The 26,598-nt window shown below is 41.6% G+C and overlaps 1 protein-coding gene across 5 annotated transcripts in view; it reads left to right on the top strand.

The window, feature by feature from the left end:
* MEIS1 (Meis homeobox 1) overlaps positions 1-26,598 on the top strand; it is a 133,186-nt gene that overhangs the window by 49,388 nt on the left and 57,200 nt on the right. For all 5 annotated transcript variants that reach the window (XM_046662672.1, XM_046662671.1, XM_046662673.1 and 2 more), the window contains exon 8: positions 25,661-25,806. In XM_046662672.1, the coding sequence (XP_046518628.1) occupies positions 25,661-25,806 (146 nt within the window). The remainder of the gene's footprint in view (positions 1-25,660; positions 25,807-26,598) is intronic.

The following is a 26,598-nucleotide window of genomic DNA, read 5'->3' as shown; positions in this document are numbered from 1 at the left end:
ACCACAAGGCCATTGGTCCACTGGCTTCTTTTTAAACAATGGCTGTGTTCTTTCTGCACCACATATTCAGGCATCTGTGAGAAAATGAGTTTTGTGGTGCCATGTGCAAAGGCGACATGTTGAATTGCGCACTTCTTGTTGATGGTCAGATTGGGGAGGGATCTGTGTCTTCAGAGGACCTAAGTGGTATTTTCTCACAGGAGCCCAGTTAGGGTGAGGAATGTGTTTGTCCACTAACCAAGTCTCTTCTCGCATCTCCAGTCTCATCTTGTCACAATATTCTGTGGTCTTGGATGAAACTCTTGGGCAGTACCAGGCCTTTGAATTTTAGGATGCCATGTTATCAGTACATTTTGAGATAGAGGAAGATAATCTTTAGTATTACAGATAAATTTTACCAAATATTAGACAGATCTGGAGAACTAGGTTTAAAGCAATTGCAGTTGGTAAAATAAGGTTCAAAATAACTCTTGCTCATTAACATGCATAGGAAAGGTGGATTCTGAGAAGTTACGGGGAGACAAAACTAGATTTACAGCCAGGTCTTTGTTTATAGCAAATTAGCTGTCCTCCTTGTTCCACCTGCAGGATTGCTGGTGGTGCTGTCTCCTCCTCCTCCTCTCCCTCGCCTCCTCATCCGTGCCTCTTCTTTCCATGCACAGGGCGGTAGCCTAGTCGTGATGACAGCATAGGGGGTCTATTTTCTATTTCGGCTATTTAATCTTTTTCTACCCACTCTCTCATGACACAGTAAAGTGCTTGAACGTTTGGTATTAGTTGTAAACCCATCCCTTTTCAAAGGAGTAGAGGCAGTCTCCTAACAGCCAAACAGGATCCAGTTTCTTTTAAAGAGAGGAATTTCTCATATGCGTGGTGATGACTCCATTCTCTTGTGCCACAATGCGGTGACAATGTTCAGGGACCCTCACTCCAAAGCGGAGGATAGTACATAGAAAATGAAAAATACAGGGCAAGACTTGTGAGCATTGCATTAAAGTTCTTTTTCTACATATAATCTGTTAGCATTTTTCCAACTTTTTAATGTGAATATTTTCACGCTTATAGAAAAATAGAATGAATAGTATAATAAATACCCATTACTCGCCATTCTGTTTCAACAATTGTTAACATTTTGCCACGTTCGCTTTGTCTATATATACGGGTGCACACACATATGTGTATATATTACTATATATTCTCCTTTAGCAAAGAAAGAATATTTAAGAATACATACGTTTCTCAGGATGTAGATAAACCTATGATACTTGCATCCCGCCATCAAAGCGCTGAACCGCTTATTTTGGCGTCTTAGAAACAAATGCTGAAACATCAGGAGAATACAGTATGCTTGACTCAGTGTGAGGATCGGCTCACGGTGACGGATTTCTATTTTAAATACTGTTATGTGTACTTCACATTGCAAACTTTGTGTCTCTCCATGAGGCTGTGTGACAGGCTGGGAAGGCCACTGTCCTTGGAGTGTAGGTGCTCAGATGCCATCTCCACTGGACAACCCACAAGCCCTGTGCCCTGAGTTGGACAACTCACACAGCCTCCCTGGGATGAAATTTCCTCTGTAAATAAAGGAAGTTGGGCTAGATGATTGAAACATTTTCCTTCAGGTCTGAAATACTGAAATTCTAAGAACTGAGTTGAAACTTTGCATGCAAACCTAGATAGAATGAAGGACTTTCAATCAACATTTTACATATAGATTGAAATTTGCAGAAGGTCAGGAAATTCCACATAATTTCATGGTTGGTGAGGAGAAATTCTGAATCTGGGACTTAGCGTTGGTAACAGCAATCGAAAAGCACAGACCATCCCCAATATCTGAGTTTTCAGAATATCTGGGCACAAAGCAGTGTCATGGATTTGATTCTGTTACATGCGGATATGGCTGAAAAGGTCTAAATGCATATCAGCTTTTTGATTAGATGTGGAATATATAACCGCTTTATTTGGTTTTTCCTGAAATTTCCAAGTGCTTTACCTGTTAAAATAGTTGTATTCTGCCTTTTTCCCCCCCTCCCCCGGTATACTTTATCTATGTTGGGGAGCAGTGTGGGTCAGGAGTGACTGGGAGAGATGGATTGCTATGTTACATCAAATGAAATATCATTTTGGTTAGCTCATGTATGAGGTTTCCTTACAAGGTTCGAGAAGGATTTTCATTTTTTTCCTTTGATAAAATGTATACTTCTGAGAAAGATATGACTAGGTTACATATACAATGAGCTTTTGAGAAATTATCTTTGTCTTTTTTTTTTCCTTTCAAGAAATGATGAAGAATTTTTGTAATCTGTTGACACAAATCAGCTGACCATATCAGCCTTTGCTTGTCATCTCGGATTTAATCTGTTGAGAACAAGCTGAATACATCTGTGCCAGCACAGAGGGGTGATAGAAACTTCAGTCTGATTTTGGTTAGTGAAATTTCCAGTAAAATCTTGTTAGTATAACATCTGCCTTAATAAATGGCCTTAAACGTGGGGAGGTATAGGAAATAAAGGTGTTCCTATTCCGAACGTAAATTTCCTTCTGCTGCTTACCTGCCAATCTTGTGTTCCCTACAGTTAATTGTTCCTAAAGTTTTTTCTTTTTAACTATTTGATGTGAAGATTACACTGCTACAGGCCAGCTAAAAGGGATGTATTATTTGAACTTCTTCCATTGTTTTTAAAAATCATTGTTTGTGTTGTAATCCTTTCAAAGAGCTAGCCAGTAGCTGCTTTCCTGTTTAAAGAGTAAGCTCTTTCCATTGGCAGATCACCTTCATTTAATCCTCTGAGAGTGCAAGCTTCATTCTTAGCAACAATGCACTTTTAGCATCAAGAACGTATTACCGAGAAAAACTGAATATGGTAAACGAGTAGAAAAATATGCCTTAGTTGTCTAAGATGGTAATTGTGTCTTGCTCCTGGAGCCTTATATATATATATCCCACTTGGTACAATTAGCCTCTGTAAACATTTGAACTACTTTGTAGTTGAAACACTATATATTTCAGGAAGCAGATGAAGGAAGCTTTTTCAGGTTGATTCCTAATATAGCTGGTTTACTTTTGATCGTTGGTGTTACTTTGGGGTTTTATAGCATTAAAATGTATCTGTGATTGTTGATATAAACCTTCAACTTAATTTGCTGAAATATTGGAAGCTAGTAGGATGTGGAACAAGCATGGCATTGTGGAGAATATCACCCCTGCCCGAGTCAAGTGGAGAATGCTGCAGAAGCATTGTGCTAATTTTAGCTTACAAAGAGGATGAAGATAAACTGCCTACTGCTAGTTTGCCATATGCTATCCTGGTGATAATATTCAAGTGCAAAATATTCCATAGAGAGTCTTATTGTTTCAGTAAGAGAAGCTTGGATAAGACTTAAGCAAATTTCTGCTCAGTAAGTTTATAAGAAATAATGAAGTAAAACAATTCTCAAATGCAGGTAGATGAAATCTGCTAAATTTATTTTGGCTTTATTGACTTTCATGGGAGTTGACAGAATTAGTTTTGGTTTATATTTGATCCAATTTTATCTATTTTTCACATGTAAATCTTAAAAATCAATCTGAATAAATATTGATCTCTTTCAGAGAGGCAAAAATCTAGTTTGGATTGCATAAAACTGCTTAAAAGACAGCATCCCTGGAAGTTCAATAAAGGAATAAAGCAATCTGTTCAACTGGTTTTAAAGTAACAATTTAAAAAGCCTTTTTAAAAATGAAAAAGTCAAAATCCATTACATTTCCATATTTGGCAAATTCAGCGCCTACAGTTTCACCGAAGAGTGTTTGACCTATTTATTTGTCACTGAGACCACTTCACAGTGAAGGGATTGTCAGTTCCTGCAAAACTGAGAAAAATCCAATGTGCAGAGCGCGTTTGCAGATGGAAACAGACTGTGGAGCCGGATTTGGAGGGTGGGTTGGCTGGAAGCTTTGTGTTAACAACTGGTGAAAAGCTTGACCTCTGTGTGACCTAGGTCAAACAAACCCCCAACTCAAGAGTTCTTTGACATGGATACCTGTTTTGGGAAGGGGGCCAAAAAAAGAGGATGGAGATAAAATGATGTTATGGACCTGCAAGCTTGCTTTTTTTAAAAGTTCTGGTTTACTTGACTATTTGGAGCATAGTGTCCATCTTGGAGGGTTACGAAGGACTGCAAATCTGCTTGTAAGTGTCAAAGGGACAGGACGATAGGGAAGCATTTCTTTCTTTCTTTCAGTGATCCAGGCAATGCATCGTTTTCCCCCCCATGCAATATGATCTGGGTTGTGATTCACAGAGCTGAATGAATGGGCTGAGCTCCACTGATGAAAACATTTGATAATGTGGAAAAGAAAAGCCCTGGCAAGGAGGAGATGGCAAGGCTTCCATTGTTTGTCCCCACACTTTGTTTTTATAGGGGTTCTCACAGGAACAAATAAATTGGAGTAAATAAAAGCAAAATAGCACTGTTAGTCCCTATCGTGGCCTCACACACGCTCAGAAGTCAACTGGGGCAGGAAACTAGCAAGGGTCTGTTCCAGACCAGTTGCGTTGCATCTTTATCTCTCCAGTTCATTGTTTGCCACTGAGCGCTTAAACCTCAACTTCCCAAGTAAAAGCTTCCTGTTGCTTGCTTTTAAATATAGTTTTGTTACAACAACAACAAAAAAAATGGAGAAATGTATTCAAGAAGCCAACTGATGACAAAAGGAATAAAGCAGGTCTAATCCAACGTGATTCTAAAACTTCCGGGCTCAAATGCACGTGGCTGGTTACTCCTGACGCAGTAACAGTCTCCTTTTAGGTAGTCAACTATAGAAACCATCTTTATGCCTTCTCCTGAGGTCAGGGGTGAAGCAGAACAGTGACAATGTCCAGTGTTTCTCACATCTACCCTTTTGCTGTGTTTGGTTTCACTTAGTTTTAACTTTTAAGCCCTGTTCGTGGCTGGGATTTGCTGCCCTTTCAATTGCAGGTGAGGGGCGAACCCATCCTTTATTAATCGTGCTCCTGCTTCCAGAGCCTTTAATGTGGGTTTATCTGAGAAATTGTATCCATTCCTCTGGAAAATATGGTTCTTATTCCACCTTAATGGCTGGGGGCTGCTCTGATACTTCCTGCAATTTTGGAGGAAAGTGCAGCGGTTTTCTCAGGCCTTGGATATAAACAACATTGTTTATGCTGTTTCCACTCTTCTAGCCCTCTGTTTGTGCAGGCCCTAACACAAGAGGGTCTGTTTTGCATTTAAAAAATTAGTGTATGTTTTCAGAATCAATCTATCAAGTTAGGCCAAGAAATGCCATAAGAATGCCTAGATGGGGGTTACTAAATTCTGGCTTTCGAAACTTATTTGGCAGCCATTTACAACTCTGGCTCTCTGCTCACGTGATTGTGTGATTGTGGGGCTAGGGGCTCGCCTTTCCTTCCATGATGGAAGCAACCGATTTGGGTCCCTCTCCCCAGCTTTTCCATAATACACTAAAACTGCGTCATAAAATTATTAACACCGCCCAAATGACCCTTTTTTTTTTGAGGAAGATTAGCCCTGAGCTAACATCTGCTGCCAATCCTCCTCTCTTTTTTTTGCTGAGGAAGACTGGCTCTGAGCTAACATCCATACCCATCTTCCTCCACTTTATATGTGGGACGCCTACCGCAGCATGACTTGCCAAGCAGTGCCATATCCACAGCCAGGACCCAAACTGACGAACCCCGGGCCGCCGAAGCAAAACGTGCACACTTAACTGCTGCACCACCGGGCCGGCCCCCCAAATGACCCTTTTTGAAGAGAACATCCATCCTACCAGAATATGAACAACGTTGTGAAAGTATAGGGTATTGTAGATATTTAATAATGAATCTGTTATGATCGCTAGTAGTACAGTGAATTAAAATGTAAAAGAAAGTAGCTCATTAAAACATGAAAAGAGTGAGCATTCACTCACTTGCTCACTTGTGTGTGTGTGTGTGTGTGTGTAATGGAGGAAGGCCGGGTGGAGGGCAGCTGGAGGGGAGCATTCTAGCACACGCAAGCTAGAGAGTCTTCACCGATACCCTCGCAGTCCTGCAAGACCAGAAGAGGCAGCCCGCTTGCCAGGCAGCCATAAACCTTTCAGTCTGTGTGAATTGCCGCTGCCCTTGTAGACACAACTCCACGTGTTCTGTAGGAGAGAGTCAGAAAATAGAATATGCCTGCAGGTTGTTTCGGCCGGTGAGGACAGGCTGCAGACTTCCTTGGCAGTTTTCTAAAGTGGAATTCTGAGTGGAGCGCTGAGGTCTTAATTCTTAATCCAGCTCTATTAGCTGCCTTCAACACTGTACAAACATGGTCAGTAACTCTTTCACGTGGCTGCCTTCTCTACTCTGCTTCCTAGAGACTGCCTCCTGGGCACTAAGCTAAGGAAACTGCTGCTCTCATCTGACTGGGTCCAGCAGGAGAAGGATGTCAGGATAATGCAAATGCTCATTCCTTTGTGCAGGTCTCCAGCTGATTCCATGCTGAGCATTCCCAGCCTCCATCAGCTTGTTCCTGGAGATCCGTAGAGCAGAGGCCCCTGAGAGCTCCTTGGTTGTTTGTGCAGATCTGGCTGTCCTATCTCATGGCCAAGTGTCCCACGTCAGTGCTAATAAAAAGTACAGTTACATGGTGACTAGTGGTCATTTGGAATAATCAGTTAGAAAACTCTTTCATCCTATTCTAGAGACTGGAAGTTGGTCTCATTGCTCTAAGGAGAGTTGCATCCTTTCTGTCACATTGTTGAACACATTTTGGGGCCTGTTACTGCACCCTTACTTTTACATAAGTCACGTCACCCATCTACATTCAGATATACCCCATCTTCATACAAAGGAATCGGAGGAAGCTGGTGCTCCACCAAAGTGGGATTCAGACTTTGGGGGTGGACTCTGGGACCATGTTGCTTAGCAGAGAGGTCTGTATACAAGCATAAGTATGGTATTAAAAACCTAAATTCCAGAAGACTCATTTGTCTAAGAGATCACCAGCTGTCCCTTAACACTGTAAGGCGACTGGAAATAACAGAAATGCTCATATTTCCATTCCATAGTCTGATCCTGAAGGCACAAATTAGAGCTGGGGTTGGGGTTCAAGCCCCTGCCTTGTCTCCCCTGGCACTCTCCCAATAATACGGCTGTCAACATTTGGCCAAGAATGCATACTCTGATCCTGCTTATTGTAATTCATCCTCTCCTAGTTTAACATGGTCTTCCTAACTGTAGTATTTGTACCTTAAACTTATGTGTTGGACCCTGAGTCGCCTTAAGGACTGAGGGATTTAAGTCTTGTTAATACTGTTATTACTGTGGTGGTGATTTCCTTATAAATGCATTCTCCTTTTCAACTATATCTTTAGAAAATGATCTTGGTTTTCTTCCACCATCATATCAATAATAATAAAATAAGCTAAGAAGTTATAATTACTCTTCACATAGCCTCTGTGGAGTGGTTAAATAGAATATCCACTTGTTATGATGTTAATTTCCATTCACTGCAAATGAACAGGAACAAAATATTCCTGACCATTTGATTTCACCTTTCGCCGCACATTATGACTCCCGTAACAGTAAACCACACGGTCCACCGTCATACATTCTCTAATGTACTTTCTAATAAATAGAGCCAGCTAAAAATAGTGATGTTCCTCATTAAATGTAAAACGATCATTTTAACTGCTTCTACTCTGAGTGACCCATACATCACTTAATCAGACCCATTTAAGCAGAGAGAAAGAGAATGAGAGAATGAGAATGTGAGTGGATCATCTGTCTGTATTTCGTTTGGTGGCAATATGAGTAGAATTTAGGCTAAGGATCTTTTAGCCATCTCAGTGTTTCCCGTGAAAGTATTCTTTTCTTCGGCATATATAGGTGGTAGTGTAATGAGCAGAATAGAAATATAGGTTTAACCAGACTAATGAAGATCACACTTTATTCATTTGCTTGTGACAGAAAAGAGTGGCATGAGGTAAGAGGTATTCTCAGCCTTTCCTCTCCTTTCAATCAGTTCAATCAACCAACCAATCAATTGTTCCATATCTAATAGCTCTCACGTAGAAGAGAAGATTTAACAAACTCCTGGAATGCATGACCAAATTCTTTGTTAAATTTTCCTAATAATGAATTCTGTATATTCCATATATATGGAAAGAGTAGGACTAACTCAGGGCAAGAAATTTCACTTTTTTCTATAGAGAAACAAAAGAGTAAAGACAAAGGTGCTTTTCTACTGCCCCCCCGCCCCCGCGCATTAACTCTAAATAAATTTATGATTTCAGTCAGCCATCCCTTCAACAAAGACTGGCTGCCTTCTAGTGACAGGCCCTGAGGACATACAGTGGTGAACAAGACCTGTGTGCTGTGCTCAAGGAGCTCACAGTCTAGTGGGAATGACTGGCATTTCAACAGGCCGTGGAAGCACCGTGGAATACCAGCTAAAATTGTTTGCACATGGAAAATGTACCCACCCCTGTCTTGGAGGATCCTGGAAGTTCTCTTAAAGAAGGGGCATTTTTACAGTATTTCACATTTTTCCAAGAGTTTTCACATCTAGAATCCCACTTATTCCTCACAGCTCCCCTTTGAATTAGCTGGTTCCTTATTCCCACCAGCCCTTGGTGGATGGAGGGAGGGAGGCACAGCAGAACTGAGTCGCTTCCCAAAGGCTCCACAGAGAGTAGTGGCTGGCCTGGAACTTCAGTCCCGGGCTCTGGGCTGTAGGTCAGTCATGAGTGCGTATGTGTGGGGGATGTGGGGGAACTTGGAAAGATGAGAAATCGTGGCCTGATGTTGTGAAATTGCTGTTTGACCACCTGGGATTTTCCCCCAGATCCGCTGGGAAGTTTAGGAAGACCTGGAACGATCATTCCATGTTCAAATAACCTGGGCATACCTTCAAAACACCCACTGTCCCATGTTTTTTTTCTTGAATAATGAAAACAAGCAAGTATAGAAGAGAGACAATTAACATGATCACTCATATCAGCTTTCAAAATGTTGGTTTTCATCCTTTCTTTTGTAATACCTGGCCCAACATAGTCACAATTCATGCCTTGAAAGTTTTGAAGCTTCTCTGATGGAGACCATCTTCCCATACTGTGATTCTTTGAAGTTATATGTTTTCCAACCTGACCATACTCAGGTCTTTTGACTGGAGAGAAGACAGATATTTAGCACTGGGCCTGCCTCGACCCTCAGGTCACCTTTCCGGTCTTTCTGCTCAGACCGGACTGCCCCAGCACCTGTTCTTGCCTTTGGTTGTCTCTATCACCTGAAAGGGAACGTGTTGCCCCAAATATTGCAGAGATGCCTGACTCATGGAGAGTGACTTTGCAGAGGTTTCTAGAAGGAAGGATTCCTTGGGTCTGAATGAGACACAGAGAGTATAGCTGGCTGTGTTTCCCCACACCCCTTTTGGTAGCAGATATGGAAGTCATACTCTCACAGACCATCTGGATTTGAATGATGCGATTTGGAGCCATTTCCCAGTTTGGCATGCCAGATGAGAAGAAGGTAGGACACGCTGAGGCTTAGAAGCTGTGCTTAGAATCTCTGAGCAGCAAGAGGAGGCCGGGGCAGGCAGGGCGGGGACATCCCTGTTATTAAGAGGAATGAGGGCTTGGAGCACCTAACCTGAATATAGAAGCTGGCCCCTGTGCAGGCAGCTGGGTGGTCCAAGATACAGCGTCCAAAGGGCGTAGCAAGTTCGGGCCTGGCATTTCAGGATACCCAGTCTGATAGGCGGGGCCAGCAATAAGGAATTCTACGGCGTAGGCCAACTCAGAAGTCAGGCAGGGCTGGGACTGGCATTCTGAGGTCTGTTTTGGAGGGAGAGGATTCCCTCCAGTTGGCAGTTCATGGGAGCAATATTCGGCCCTGGGAAAGAAAGCTGGCAGGGACTGGGGGAGGGGAGGGGAAAAGAGATTCCCAGCCAGCTTCTGGTTGGGGTCAACACCAGGCCCGAAAGATGACCAGGAGCAGAGTCGGGGATCAGCAGACGTGCCCATGCTGAAGGGCTGTGTCTGCACGAGGAGATGGTGGTAGGGAGGGTGATTTAAGCTAAAGGCCAGCAGTTGCTCCTGTGAATCCAGGTCCAGCAGAATGTCACAGGGCAGAGGCCACTCTGACTTTTCCAGTCTTTGTGGAAAGATTGTCTTGGAAAGGGAGGGGGCCCTGGGTCCCAGGTAGAGTTTCTGTAGAGGCAGCTGCAGGAGTGCAGGAGGAAGCAAGAACATGTTAGAGAAGAGATGGAAGGCAGGGTGCTGTAAAGAACCATGCCCTTTCTGTGGGAGGGAAGATTTTTCTGCCTTTTGTAGATGAAAACAAGTCGCGGGTTCTGCTACTCCCTTCTTGTCCCCGGTAGATTTCAGATAAGCATGTAGGTGATGTCATCCCTGAAAACCCCAGGGACTGGGACGCTGCTCGCCCTTGAGCGTCGGGGGGCAGCGTGAGTGTCTTCTGCTCCAGGCTGGTGTTTCATGAAGCAGCCTTATTTGTATTTCCGCAACCCTCCCGGAGGGGAGACTTTCCTTTCTTTGATACACAAATGGTGAGAGAAAATAAACTCTCCCGTGAGCTTGCGGTGGGTCTCTTTTCCGCTCTTCCTCTCTGGTTGAGCAGTCTGGCTGCGTCTGCTTGGTGTGAACTTCCCAATTTCATAGAGTGCACGTGGTCTCCAGAGAGGACCATTTCCTCCCAACCTTCCTACTAGCAGAACTTCAGACTCCTGACATAGACGCTTGAAAAGCATTTGTGTGATGCTGGAAAATGTGTGCTTTGTCATTCTTTATGCCCCTGTGATTTCATAGGTGACTGCTCCTAGGCCCTGAGAGCAGCAAGGGGCCTCTGCTGGCCATGCCCTGGCCAGCTCACGACACCACTCTGCGTTCTCATAGGTGGTTACTCAACTTCCACCCCTTCCATCAAGTCTTTCCATATGATTTTCTCCTTTAGTTTTTGGAGGCACACTCATGAAAATTGCCTGCTTTTTCATAACCTGGCAATTTTTGATATCCTCCTACTCTTGTGTACTTTCTCTGGATCCATAAACACTTGGTATTTGTTTTCTACCTTGTATATTTCAGAGGTCGTTGTCATCTTTAGCCTACCATTGTCTTTGACTAAGGAGCGCTTGAATGCCACTCTGAGGTTGCATGCTTGGATGTCTCTTCCTTCTTTGACTTCAGTAGAAGGAGATGATTCAGGAAACGTTTATGAAGCCCACCTTCTGGGTCAGGCTGGCTGTGGACAGCATACGGCAATGAGAAAAGACGCTGTTACTGCCCTGGAACATGTTTCTAGAGGTTAAAGAAATGCACCTTGACTGTTATCTAATTGGGATTAAGTAGAGAGAGTCATTCTAGAATGGTTAGGAGTTTAGCTTTGAGTGCGATCTGGGTTCAAATCGACAAGGAGCTCTATTTCCTTATCTGCAGAGCAGCCTGTTTCCTTTTCTGTGTAGTAGGGCTTTGCAAGGATGATGTGAGATAACTCAGAAAAGCACTCACTAAGGTACGTGTTCTCTGTGCAGCCCGTAACCATCAGTTAGTAAACATGAGCTCTTTCTCTTGGCTACTAAACCAGTCTTTAAAAAAAAACTGTAACAAGTGAAGCGTTTCTTAAATGTAGAGAAATAGAGAAATTTACTTTTTTATTTTTTACCATGATAACAAATTTAACTTCAACTTCTAAGGTTTTTCTGAGTATTGACTGATCAAAGATAAAGGCCGAACACAGTTTGAAGGACCTAGTTAGTGCTCAATAAGTGTTACTTTTTATTATTTCTATTATTCTTACTATCTAGACAGGAGATGGCCTCTGATTGAAAATTGGCCCTGTAGTGCATCTCACTTTTCCTGTACTTTAAACATACTTTCTTAAGTGCTAGGACTTTTTTCCAGATTTGTAAGTCAAAAACAAAAACCTTTGCTATTAACAACTGCCATGCAAGTATTATTTAGAGAACAGAGGACAAGTTATTATGAATTAATGTATTTTGTGGGGGAAATGAGAATTCACATTAATAAAAATTGTTTCCACGTATTACCATCCACCCATCGACTACTGGCTTTATCTGATAGGACCATTTCGCCAGAGCTGCCCATTTTTGATTCTGAAGCAACTTACAAACTTCAAGTCACTCCAGGGCTCTTGGGGAAAAAAAAAGAAAAGAAAAAATAAAAATGTTATTCAATACCAGGAGAGTGGGTATGTATATTTTGGAAAAGTTTGGCTCCCAGGCATGAGAACCGGATAGGGGAGAAGGGGAGAGAGGACAAGAGTGACAATGACTGTTTCTCTACCTTGGGTGAGGGGTTCAGGATAAATGTCGCCTTGCTCCAAGAAGGTCCTCAATAGCAAAATCATCACAGGAACTAACCTTCGCTGGGCTAAGCCCCACCACTTCTAGGTGACGTGTTAAACATTTTATGTGGCTTATTTTATGTAATCTGCCCAGTAACTCTAAGATGTAAGTACTTTGACTATGCTCATTTTTTCCAGAGGGGTGAAAGCGGGTCTTGTGGAGGTTAAATAACTTGCCCAGGGTCACACAGTTGTCAAGTGGTGAAGATGGGATTTACATGAACCTAGACAATCTGACTCCAGAGGCTAAACTATTTTCTTATAATATGTCTGACGGAGGAGGCAAGAAGTGAGGTTATTATACGTGCTGAGGAGATGACGGGGCAGAGAGGGCTATAGCACTAACAGAAAGAAGAGTGGCCGGGGGAAGATATGATGGCTTGTTCTGACACTCCACTTAGTCCTGGAGACATCAGTGAGGTTGCGTGCTCAAAATGAGGACCTGAACAGCCTTTGCCCATCCTTGTCTGGTGGGAGCGGGTACAGTCTTCACTGTGCGGAGAGACGAGAGACTGTCCCCCTTCCACGTTAACTAGGCATCTGTGTGCACCCAACACTTTCTAGCTTTATTTGCTCACAGGAGAAGATCCTCCAGGACCTTGGGAGCCCCTGGGAGCTTGTTGGAAATGCAGAATCTCAGGCTCCTCCCCTACTGCATCTGAAACTGCCTTTAACAAGATCCCTAGTGCGTCACACGCACCTTAAAGTTGGAGCAGCCCTGCTCCAGAAAGTTAGTTTTTTCTTTACTGTGCCCACCAGAGTAAAGTCACCACTTTGTGAAGTGTGCTTATTTTGAACGGCAAGCCCCTGTCCCTCATTAGCTGAGTGCCTGGTGTGTGTGGCACGACAAATCTACCAAAGAACTGGAGCCTTGGACAATCAAAGGAGAGAAAGTTAGATGTAGTAATTCTCAAACCTTTTCTTTCAGAAACTGTTGGATTTTTAGAAGCTTTTGCAATAAGAGAGTAATAAGCTTCTATTTTTTTATCCCACTCTTCCTTGCCCATTTTTCTTCTAACTATGCTTAATGTCTACTTTCTCCCTGCAGACTCCCTAATCTACATTTCACAACCTAGTTCCATTTTACTTTGTATGCAAAGAAATCTGTCTGTACAGAATACCATCTCTTTTATCCCCCATGACCCTTGGCATTTTCCCTCACTCCAACTTCTACCTTACCCCAGAGGGTAGGTCCCACTCTCTCCTCCTCCATGCCCCACCTTCAGCTGCCCTGTCGCCCTTCCTGCATACCCCAGGACCTTATCTCCTACATCCTGATGGACTGAGAGCAGGATAAAAGGGCATCAGTAGGGGATGAAGAGGAGAGTGCCTGGGAGTACCTTGAAAGAAGATCCCCAGGAAACTAGGGAGAGTCAGAGGCTGGACTAGTGCCCCATGGTTAGCCAATGCGTGAGGCCTACTGCGAAGGCCCTGCTCCCTCCAGCCACACAGACCAGGGAAGTGAGGGCAAGTACGTGCAAAGAGTTTCTACAGAAAGCAGACGTGTTATCCTGGTTTATCTGGTGTCATTCAAGAATGATGTGGTCCAGATGAACAGAATCCTACTTTTTTTAAATATTAGAAAATTTAGGGGCATTTTCTATGAAAGTGTTTCCGGACTGCACATGCACTCTATCATATCCAATTATAACAAACTTTTAAAAAAATAACTTAAAGTTGGTAGATCCATGAGTTATGGCACTGCACTATGTATATTTTTGCTTACACGACCCCTTTGGCATTTACAGGACTGTTTTCTCCACACTAAAGGGTCCTAGTGTGTTATGCTTCTTCGGTTCTTATTTTTTGCCTCTTTATCATCCTCTATTTTTACAAAGCCCTCAGCCTCCAAACTATGAGGCAGGAAACCAGATGAGTAAACTTTTGAAAGCTGAATCTAAAATAAACAGAACAATTCTCTGATTAAGGAGCTTATGGTCCTCTCTCTGTAGAAAGTGTATGAACTCTACTGCATATAGTCTGTGCTTCTAATCCAGTGTTCTCAATTTTGGCTGTACATTTTAATCATCTTGGAGCTTTAAACATCACCAATGCTGGGATCTCAGCTTCTCAAATACTAATTTAATTGGTCTCGGGGACAGTGTAGGCATCAACATTTGTAAAAGCTACCACGTGATTCCATGTGTAGCCAAAGTTGAGAACCACTACATCTAATCTGCATGTCAGAAACTTTTTTTAAATCCTACTTTTCAAGTATGTTCTACAAAATTGAGTTTGTTGAAGTGAACACTTTGATAAATAAATGTTATCCTGAGTGTGCAAAAGTGTGTGTATATACACACATATATACATACGTAATATACTCACACACATGTAGAGTGTATAGAAGTTTAAAATTATATGGCAAACTTTTGAATTTATCACAAAAATAAATGGTGTTTGTGTGTGTGGGGGTCTGTCTGTCTATAAGATTCCACGTGCGGCATTTCTTTTCTTTTTTTTTACTGAAAAAAATTATTTTCCTGGTTATATAGAACTATGTGACCATTCATTCATATACGATTTATATATTTTGGGAAGAACATTTCAAGCAATGAACTTGTCATACATTACTAAAGTAACATTAAAAAAAGACAAAGTACAGGGTCCTAAAATGCTTTCTGAGATGTTGATTCAAAGCAAAAGTTTGTGACTTTTGCACTGTTTTACTTTTGGAATTGAAGTGTATTTTCTTTTTGTTCTTAGAACAAGGTTGGGGGGTTTCCGTTTTGTCTCAGTTAGTGTAAATACATCGATTGCAGTAGTATCTTGCAGTGCACTCACATCCTGAAGTTTCTAAGACTTCATTAAGAAGCTATGCTGTCTTTGCAGGGATTTTCCGTGCTGTTTAGTTGTAAAAAAAAAAAAAAAAAAATGCTGAATGGATGAAAAATGAGTAAAATCTGTGTCTTTTTTTCTTTGCTATTCATCATCGCTGTTTGTCCTCTGTGTGTAGGCAACTAATTTGCTGTTGTTCCCCTGAGGGGAATTCAAGTCAAAAAGTCATCTTAAATTACTAGAAAAAGGTATTCCTATCTCAGAAGAACAAAGTACAATGATTCAAGGAAAAAAACTGGGAAAATTTATCTGATTTCTAGGTACGTTGTGTCTGTCCATGGTACTCTACTTGTACAAACACATAAAATAAATCTTAAGTAAAATATAAATATGAATACTGACCAACCGACTGATAATTCCTACTTGCCATGAATTTAGAAAGTCCGATTTCTTCCTATAATCCCATCAACTGCACATTAAAATTGTTTTGTATTTTATAAAAATCCAGTAAATATTTTCATTCTGGGTCTCAGTTAATTAGGTTCTTTTCATATTTTTCACCCAGTTACATTTTATGCATTATTTGTGTTGACAGTGAAGAATCATGAAGTGATAGAAGTTTAATAGAATGTGTTATTTATAATAAGGAAGTTATTCCAAATTTATTTCAACAGGCTGGCAATCCCTGAGTTATAAACATCCAAATTATATGAATGACCTACATATACCCACAAATGTTCAACCTAAATCTCTTCCTCCTATTCTCGCCGCTTTACATCCACAGGGCCTATTTACTGTCAGCACAATTTCTGTGAAAAACCTTGGAATGTTTAGAAACACATGGCTCCCCAGACGTAGGCAGGGATAAACAGGGTTGAGCTGAGTTGGGGATGGCGGGCTGTAACGATAAGTTTGGAAACTGACACTGGGGTCTTCTGAAAGACTGGCATCTGTTGGTTTAAAAAAATCTTTCCCAAGACAAGCTGTGTTTTTTAAAAAAACATTACTTATTACTCTACCTGAAATTCTGCCATTTCGAGATTTGTTTTTGCATTAACAAATCTTCTTTTAAAAATGCCAGCACTTCTGGGAAGGTGAGGGGGACATCAGATATTCATGCCTAGTCTGAATTAGTTCTTTCAGATTGCTTTCTACCCAAAGTCTGGCTGGGATCCACCAGACTGAAAGGCTGGATATTTTGATTGTTGGGAGATGATGAGAATTAATTCAGAGCAGGAAAAGAATAGGTCTGGTGGAGGCGACCACAGTGGGAGGCCAAGTGCCCCTACAAGCCATCGGGATACTTAGAAACTCCAGAAGGTGGATGCTATGCAGTGGAAGAGAGATATGGAAAAGGGAGTACTAAAGACAATTACTCATATACTAATATTTTCCTAGGCTGACTGTGTGCACAGAAATATGAGAAGAAACTCATCTTTCTCTTTATTCTTGTACTTTCTGACTTCGTGTACCCAGGGCTCAGATGTCAGTTGGATTGTCATTCACTTAATGAGTTATTTTGGCTTTGATGAGTAAGCCTTGGGACCTAACACCATTCATAACTTGCTCGTATGTGAAAGTTTGTTCTAATGTCCTTCAGAATATAATCTGTGCCTAAATTGGGGTCTACCTGAATGGACTCATTGCTTTTCCGTTGTTTCGCATTGTCCAATCTTAGTTAGGAATCAGGGGATTTGTTAGGTTGAACTAGAAAGACACTTACTGGGGTATGAGGCTTTATTTGGTAAAATTTATGTAATATTAGGGCATGCAATAGAGATGACATTGATGAGTCACACATGAATACCGTTATAGGTCACAACTCTTAGAACCCTATCGATAAACACCCAAATCTTGACCATGGCGCACAAGGCCCAGTGTGGTCTTGCTCCTCTTACCTCTCCAGCTGCATCTTGTCCTGCTCCCCCAGGTTTCAGTTCTGTGGTTGTGTTACCCAGTGCTTTTGTACCTGCCCTTCCTATGGCCTGAACTTTCTCTGCCCTCTGCCTCCTTAGACTGCCCGCCATACCTAGTTACCTTTTCTCCATCCTTCTGATTTCTGCTCCAGATCACTCTTACTTAAGTCAATTTCCTTTGTTCCACACATTCATAGATTTATGTATCTTTCTGATTGAGCGCAATTGTACATTTATTACTGTGATTATTTTGTTTAACATCTGTGCCCTCTGACTGGAAAGCTCCGTAGAAACAGAGACTCTTTCTGATTTTGTCCATCATTTGTGTCTCCAATGGTCTGCATAGTGTTGGAACATAGTAGGAATTCAATTTGTTAAATGAATGAATGTATGATAAAAGTGACTGCTTATGCAAAAGATGGTTACGTATATGGGGCTCAGTTTTAAGTGCTACAGTCTATTCTTCAGGAAAGGGGACAGTATGTTCATAGAGAGCAGCTACTTTCTCCAGGCTCTGATTCTCCATTTCTCCCCTTAAGTTTCTGTGATGTCAGGAGTCCACGAAAGGGCACAATAAGGCTGTGCACTCATTCCACAGGAGTTAACTATTAACAGTTTGTGTCACCGTTTAACAAACCTAAATTCAACTAGAAAGGAAAAGAAAGCCTTGTGGCAAATCTCTGTGAAGCCAACCTTAGGACACATATCTAGACATTTCCTTTTATAAGTGCCAATAACATGTTTATTTAGAGTTTACTTTTTCTTAATCTTCTTCTCTACTCTTCTTACTTCCATCTTTTCAATCAGCGCCATTGGTATATAGCAGATGGCTTTTGTTAAGTGCCTTCTAGAACTTAGCACTGCCATGGCAGGTGCCACCATCTAACTCCTTATCTTGGCTTCCAAAGGAACCACCTCAAAATCTTCAGGAAGGCCATGGGTGATAAAATAAGATATATGAGAATATGTTTTCCTTTTTTTTTTTTTTTATCAACCAAGAATCACTTTGAATTAAGAATAAGGAAATTTTAAATACGTAAGGATGAGAAGAGATACAAAAGAGAAGCTGAGTTAAAGGAACACTTATTAAAGTCAAACTTAGAATAACTATTTCCGGGCTGGCCCCGTGGCCCAGTGGTTAAGTTCACGCGCTTCGTTTCGACGGCCCAGGGTTTCGCTGGTTTGGATCCTGGGCGCGGACATGGCACCGCTCATCAGGCCACGCTGAGGCAGCGTCCCACATGCCACAACCAGAGGGACCTACAACTAGAATATACAACTGTGTACTGGGGGCTTTCGGGAGAAGAAGAAGGGAAAAAAAAGATTGGCAACAGATGTTAGCTCAGGGCCAATCTTTAAAAAAAAAAGAAGAACCATTGGATTTAGACTGTTACATATTTGTATATTGGCTTCAGATTTGGAGCTGTACAAAGTCTATTGTGTTTCTCTTGAAAATGGGAAATAATACTTAAGGGATTGTGTTACATTTTCATTTATCTTACAAAATCCTTTCTAACGTCTCCTAGGACCCTCTGACATGTCAATCTGTACCACAGTATCAGATACTTAGGTCCTCAGATAACCTGTGGCTGAAAAACTGCTGAGGCAGGTGTGGAGGAATGCTGTGGGACAGACTGATACAATGACTTGGCAAAACCAAGGAGAGCCAGAGCTCTTGTGTTTTATATTTAGCACCTTATGTATGAAGTGTGAGTCTGGAGTCTGAGCTCAGGGTCAAATTGTCTGCTTAGACATAGTTCAGTTTCTTCGCTAGGGTAAAACTGGAGGTAGTGTAATTAATTCTTTGGGAAAAAATGCAGAATGAAACAAGTTTTGCTTTATTTTTTAAAGTTGAACTCAAGAAAAATACACAATCAGCAAGAAATTTTAGGCAGGTAAATTGTTTTAAATTATAATTGCAGGAAGTAGGGGTGTATTTCTGAAGGGCTATGACCAACATTATAAAGAATTTGGATCCTTTTACCCTTAGCCCGTCTTTGGCCTAAGATGAGCTTCAAGATTCCAAGGAAACTTGCCACCTTTGGAGAATGCATTTCTTTGATGGTTTGTTATAGTTGTTTACTGAGTTTCCTTGGTAAATATTTTTTGAGAGTTTAATTTAGGCACGTATCAAAAAGAATTATAGCAGGTGGAAATGGAAACTGTGGTTTTCTCCATAGATTGAGAAAGATGCATTCACTCATTCATTTAATAAGCAACTGACAAGTTTATAACCTGTACCCTGGGATAACCCTGGGGTTAGAGATCAGAGAGGGGTTTGACCCAATCGCCCTCTCGTGTACCCTGTAATCGAGTCGAGGGGACAGGAAAAGAAATCAACAGTCCCGGTAGAGCATGATGTGTGTTTGGGTGGAGGAACATCAGGAGAAGAAAAATTACTCAGGATTGAGGGGTGGGAGGTCACTAATCAGCTAGAGTCCAGCAAATGCTTCTTGTAGGAGACGGCAGTTGAGCTGAGCCTCAAGGGTCACCAAGGAATTTGGTACAATGTTGGGGGAGGGAAGGGAAGGATGCTACAGGGAAATGGACGAGCACAGGGGACACAGCGAGTCTTGAGAGACAGCAGTGCATGAGGTGAGAACTCAAGTAAGCTCAGGACTGGGGGATTCCGATGAGTGCCAGAGCACGTGGGCACTCGGCAGAAAACAAGCTGGAAACACACCCGGGAGAGAGACCGTGGAAGACCTTCCATGCCAGGCTAAAAAATGTGACCTTTACCTGAAGGCAAAGGGTAGCCATAGAAGGATTTTAAGTGCCAGGGTTATATGATCAGATATGTGTTTTAGAAAAATCATTCTGGCAGCTATTATGTGTTCTTGATGAAGACAAAACACCTCCTTCAACCCTCTGAAGTATTCTAGCTGGTTCCTGAGAAAGGGTTGTCTATAATTCTCGCCATTTATCCTCTTAACATAACACGGAAACATTATCCCATCTGACTTCTACTTAAGTAGATACAGCCATGATCTGGAGAAGTGGTTTTGGGGTACATTTTACATTTTTCCTAGCAACCTGCACATCAGGCACACCCAGATAGCTCAGCTACAAAGGGAACGTGACCTCTCCATACTGATGGGGTGTTTGCATCAGCAGCCACCAGAAAGGCAGGAATGTTCTACTTGCTACTTAAGGAGTGAAATGCCATATTCTCTTGTGTAGATGTGCTATGTGAGAAAATAGATGAGAGAAAAAAACAGACCCTTAAATGTTGTGCTTCCTTTTTGTTGGAATCAGAATATGCAACAATGTTCCTAGTTTGATGAAAATTTAGCCACCTTACAACATGGCTATACAGTCATATGTGAGCTTTTGAATTGACATATAGACAACTTTCAAGACAATAGAATTTTGGGCCAGCCTGGTGGCGCAGCGGTTAAGTTCGCACATTTTGCTTTGGTGGCCCAGGGTTCGCCGGTTTGGATTCTGGGTGCGGACCTACACTCCACTTGTCAAGCCATGCTGTGTCAGGTGTCCCACATATAAAGTAGAGGATGATGGGCACGGATGTTAGCTCAGGACCAGTCTTCCTCAGCAAAAAAGAGGAGGATTGGCGGCAGATATTAGCTTAGGGCTAATCTTCCTCAAAAAAAGAAAGAAAAAAGACCACAGAATTTATTCAGTATCGAAGATACGATTATAAATGACCTTGATTTTTGAGTCTAGGTACATTTTTTGCGACAGACATTCCATTCCTAAACGCTTCCAGAGGAGAAAAGTAAAGGTTAAGGAGAGACCATGGCCCAAAAATATGGAGTCTCGATACAAAATTGTAAAAGGAATGGTCTTGAAGCTGGGGTGGCTTCCAGCTTGGCTTCTAGCAAAACAAGAGGGTCCACAACCTTACACAGTCATTTACCCTGGCAGTTGAAAGTTCCTATCCCTAATTAAGAGTTTTGCGTCTGTGACATAAAGAACCCTCTGACAGACAGCCCGTTTGATTTATACCTGCTGGCCCACTGACACGGGAAGTTCCGATCAGTTGTGATGGAAATCTTAGGCGCTTTTGGGGGTTTTGTTTTTTGCCTCATTCGGAATAGGATTTTGGGAATGGCTGTCCTGTGGGGAGAGAGGGAGTGAGTAGGGAGAGAAAAATGGGAGCTGGGTTTTGACCTGCCGGAGAGGAGCCCCTGCTGACACGGTCAGTCTGACCCATTGAATGGCCTGAATACGATAAATGCGGCTTTATCCTGCCTTGAAAGGCACGAGATAGCCCAGTCTAACTGCCCGGGCATGCTTAAATAGGCAACTCGGGATGTTTGAGTTGAGCGTGTTTGAAATCCGAGCTCTCTGACAGCCTGGGAGCTGCCACAGGTCACCTGCCTCGCTCCGCAGGGACAGGCCCAGGTCTCACAAGAAATTGTCCGTAGACGAATTGTAGTACAAATTCCTTTCTTTGTTGGTTGGCCTCTTTCACTAGACCATGGCCTATAAAATTTTGTAAAAACAATTCTTAAATATTATTTGAAAGGGCAAATGGCCCACGCTGAAAGGTTTGACAGTTTGACATATAGTGCATGGTTTTGATAGCTCGGAAACTGAAAAGTGTGGCCAAGATTCAAGATTCTCCCCCTGCTTGTTAGAAGCCTGGTGTTTTTAAAATAGTGTCTTGTTGCTGCAGAGCTCCTCTGCTCCCAGCAAGCTGACAGGCAATGAGTCTGCCTCAGTGATCTTCAATCCTCTTAGACTAATTTGTGGGAGAGCAGAAAACTAGCTAGCCCCTTGGAATCCAGCATCCAAAAAGCACAGAACCAGGTATTGCCAATAAAGGGGCCATTTGGATAATCATATGAAAGCAGATCACTTTAGAGTCTTCTGATAACGCCCAGAGCCAGTGCCTAGAGAGAGAGGAACCCAGAGTTTCACTTCAGTGAGGGGGGAAAAAGGGGATTTGAGTGGCCGGGCCCCATCAGAGCCAGGAAGCGGCGAGGAAGTGGATTTCTGCATTAGAAGGTTGCATATGCGCAGCCGGTCTGCGCTCAGCCCCGTCGGCTGCCTCTGCATAGCCAAAGGCCATTTGCAGGAGCCTCTGGCCCCTCAGTCACTGGCCTGCTAGTTAATTGCCACACGGACTTCATGACACATGGGCAGATAATATGACATTTTCGGTTTCTGTCACTAGCAAACGCCACAACGTTGCTTGCACTAGTTGCTAAGAAGCTGTCAGAAACCATTAGCAATTGGCTAAAGTCGCCCTATGGCATTTCCTCATAGCATCAGCAAAACGAGCATAAATCACCCACTGGAGCCTACTGCTATCCTAATGAGGCTGTAAGCTTGTTTATGGACTAGCATCATTTTTATGATTATTTCCACCTTTTCAGTTCGCCTTCATTTGGCGGCAGGAGAAGTCAGCTCTGGAATGAAGTCACTGCTGACATTTTACAAGTGTGGTTCAGAGCTGCTGCCTGCTGCCGTGTGGTCGGCCGGCGGTTCTCCAAGTTTGTTTAGTGATCTTAAAAATAAAAAAAGGAAATAAATCCTCCAGAGACCACATCGAGGTGACGGTATCAAATTGCAGAGCGAATGGAAATGCAAAAGGTACAATTGACCATTTAGACTTTCCTCTGAGGTCGAGACGTTTGGAGATCAATTTTCAATTTTAGAAAGTGGAAGAGGTTAAACAATTTATGAAAATCTATGAAAGTGTTTGCTTTTAGAGTCGTCTGTTTTATTATGCTCTTCTCCTTCCCCATCTTCGCCGTGTCCCCAACTTGTGTCGGGAAGGAGAGGGTTTATTGTTTTAGGCTTTTCTGAACATGCACCAGTATTTACACTGGATTGAAAGCATTTGCTTCCAATGAAAATCTTGTCTTAGATTACAACCCAGCAGTGTAATTTCCCTCCCAGATGGGAGTAAAGTAGCTGTATTTGCCTAAAAACAGTAGGAAGAACAAACTGTGCATTAAGCCAAGGCTGTTTTTGGCTTGAGCTAATGATGTAATAGAAACCTTTTATTCGGGAGAGGTCACTGCCAGGACTGAACGGGGTGATCTGGCTCCTGCTTGAAAGGTTTCTCCATTGTATCTACATAAGTCTTCACTTAAAAAATTCTGTTCCTAATGCTTCTGCTTTCATACAGCAGAAATAAACAGGAAAGGTTCTGGGGAGTGTTACACAAGGAATGCAGAAAGCCTTCCTCTCCTAATGGAGTATATAATTCAGGTGCCCTCCAGGCACGCTTTCAGGAATTCTTTTGCCTGAGGTAATGGGGAGCTAAGGCTGCTTTAAGGCCTTGATTATCTATTGATGCACAAAGCTGGAAAAAAGTCATCTCCGCTGGATTATAGTAGATATTTCCATAAATTATCAATGAATTCTCTTCGAGGCAGGCACTAGGCATCGCCTGCTAAATTAATCTGAAGGGGTTTTGAGATGGATAGAAAGGCTATTTTTTTTTTTTTTAAGGTGGAAAACAATCATGGAGAGGTGGTGAAAAACTGTGTCGTTAGGTTAGAAGCTTTTCATTTTTAATCAATGATCAAGTAATATGTTTCTTTTCCTTGGTTACCTTTTGCATATTGAAAGTGGATTAGCCCATTGAAATTTTAAATGCTGTTGAGTTGTTTTCTTTTCTCATGTTTCTTTAATGAATTGTTATTTTATATGGTGAATTGCTTCTCTGAATAAAAAGCCTCTTTAAATACTGGACTTTCAAAGAATTTATTAGGCAAATCCGAGGGGACTCCTTATAAGACACTTGGTTATGCAAATACAGAGTTTAGTGGGGTATGGAAGGAGCACCGATTTAGGGATGTGGGTGTCTGGTCCAGCACAGACCCACCAGCCCCATCCCAGCTATGTGACCTTGGGCAAGTCACCCAACAGGATCACAAGCACTTTCTTCATTGATACAACGAGGGCTTTGGAATTGTGGGTCTTTAGGCTCTTTCCCAGTGAGAACACAGGTATGATTCTGTGGAACTTTAACAAAATATATAGATTTTAAATACGATAAAATTATGGATTTTAAATTAATAGAAAATTAAACTCAGAAAAGTTCTGCAAAATTTCTGTATGTGTGGCACGTGCTGCGATCACAGCAGAAATATTGAAATTAGTCTGTTCCTCACCCAACAAAGTGTTTAAACTTTAACTCAGTACAAGTCAAGACAATTTTGGAGCAATTTTATTTTGGGGAGTTGGAGGGTCTCCTCAGGGAGCTGTTAAGAACAATTGATTAAAGCCAACATAACTACTGTAGATTAGACTGAAATTAGTGAAATCAAATTCTTTTTGTACGTAGGATATTTAGGTAACAGAGATAAGGAATGCAGAAATTCAGGAAGTGGTAGGAATGAATCTGAGGCTAATTCCAGTGTACAGTCACTGGAAAACTTGTCTTACCAAAGGGCCCAGGTCTTCGAGCCATGTAGCCTGTTCTCCAATGACTTACATGACCCAGTGAATGTGCTCTGGGGACATTTGTCACCTCATTGCTAAGCCTTGCCACTATAGCTCTTCTTTCTGGACCCAGATCAAACTGTCCCTTTCTAAAAGCCAGTAGCTTCCACGAGAGCTGGGGAGCCAGGTGGAGAAGCATGTTTGACAGAAGCTAAGCTGCTTTTTAGCATAGTGGGTTTAGCCTACATTGTTTTCGCTGTTGACTTTTTTGCCAAAACACGAAGAGCTTACTTTCCATTGGTACCTGATGACTTATTTTGGACCCTGTGATTATACGGGCTGAAATTTCACTTTTTGTCTTATTAAATATGGCATTGTAAAGGAATTCTACATTTTTTGTTTTATTGTGTCACAGAGCCAAAATATTTTCTAGAAGATATAATTTAAATGTTATACCAAAAATCAATGGAAAAATAGGATTCAATATACAGGAATGTGTAAGCAGGTGATCTTTCAGTGAGAAAAATTTAAATCTAGAAGAAATTTTAGAAACTGTCTGGATTATCAGGGTAATACAATTCCAAGTGACTATTAATTTAACTTCACTTTTTTGATTTAAATAGTAATTGATTTCTAATTAAAAAACTATTTCACGAGTTTTTCCATGACTAAACTTGATGCTCTCTCTCTATGACAAGAAAAATTACATTCTATTTGAAGCATCCCTATGTCAAACTGCTAATATGATGGATTACCTACATTTCCGTGGCCTACTTTAGTCTTAAGATAGATCACTTGTGGAAGGAGTTGATATCTTACATGCATCTTCTCACAAGTTGACGTCAATGACTGTATGTGTGATTTGAATACCCAGGCAGGGACAGCACCTCTGCTCATGGCTGCCACCATATTTCACTCCCCACTAGGAGTTACACTTAACATGTCTGAGCTATACGTATCTGAATAATTACCATGGCAACCAAGCTACTAAAGAGATTGGATATTTCCCTCCATTCCCTTTGACCTTTCACATTGTTCTTTGGAAGAAGGTCCTTAGATCTGACTACTTTTGAGCCTAGGCCTTGTTCTTTCTCTTTGTCTTGAAAAAAAACAACAGTACCAAATAAACTATTAATCATTTATATTGCTCTTTTGGTTTTGTTTATATCCAAAGGCATTCTATTTGAATAAAGCATGTCAAGGTAGCATCAGTCAAAATTTGATTCACTATGTTTGCAGGTGATGGCTTGGACAACAGTGTAGCTTCCCCCAGCACAGGTGACGATGATGATCCAGATAAGGACAAAAAGCGTCACAAAAAGCGTGGCATCTTTCCCAAAGTAGCCACAAATATCATGAGGGCGTGGCTGTTCCAGCATCTAACAGTAAGTGGATTCTAAATGACGTATGTAAACTAAATATGGACAATGAACCAGTTTTGATAGAAAAAACAATGAGGGAAAAATGATCCCTCTGGACTTGGAATATTTCATAAATCACTGTGTTCCCACAATTTTTACAAAAGTGTTAGTTAGTACTTGTTTCCTAGATACGTACCCCAAATGAGGAGTTGTATTTGAAGTTCACTATTGTAATTTTGTTAATTGTCATACGTTATAAGATTTAGGAGTTCATGTGCACTTGGTTTTAAGTATGTACGTTAATGATGTTGCTTTTTCTCAGTGTGACTCTTAAGTACTTAGAACCAGCTGCCCCTAAGAAGAAAGTAAGACAGACCCGGGAGAGAAGGACTTAATTTCTTCTAATGCTTTAGTGGACCTTTATAGCGAATGGTCCGCAAAAACTGAAATCTTGTTGCAATGGCAAGATGCTCACATAATTTGCTTTTTAAATGGTTTGAATGCACTGGCTGCCATTACAAAACGTCCATAGGAGTCAGAGCTGCACGGTGAAAGTAGTCCCTGTATTTAGAACTGTAAAGGAAAACAGCAATATGAAGTCAGCTCTTCCTGTGGAGTCCCCTGTGACTTTTCCAGCAGAGTAACAGTTTATATTGTCTGTGTGCGTATTGCTGTTTTCACTGCAGGAATTCTCCTGGAGATGTGAGAAACTGGAGATTTGGGGCTTTCTGCCACTGAGGGATTTGTTTGGTTTGGTTATTGTTCTGAATGAATTTCATGTTCAAAGTATTTATAATCATAATATTTTGGTGGATA

The sequence above is a fragment of the Equus quagga genome, chromosome 5 (genome assembly GCF_021613505.1).
Source record: "Equus quagga isolate Etosha38 chromosome 5, UCLA_HA_Equagga_1.0, whole genome shotgun sequence".
Classification (NCBI taxonomy): Eukaryota; Metazoa; Chordata; class Mammalia; order Perissodactyla; family Equidae; genus Equus; species Equus quagga.
The sequence above is the reverse complement of the archived record's forward strand: the minus strand, read 5'-3'. Positions and strand labels throughout refer to the sequence as shown.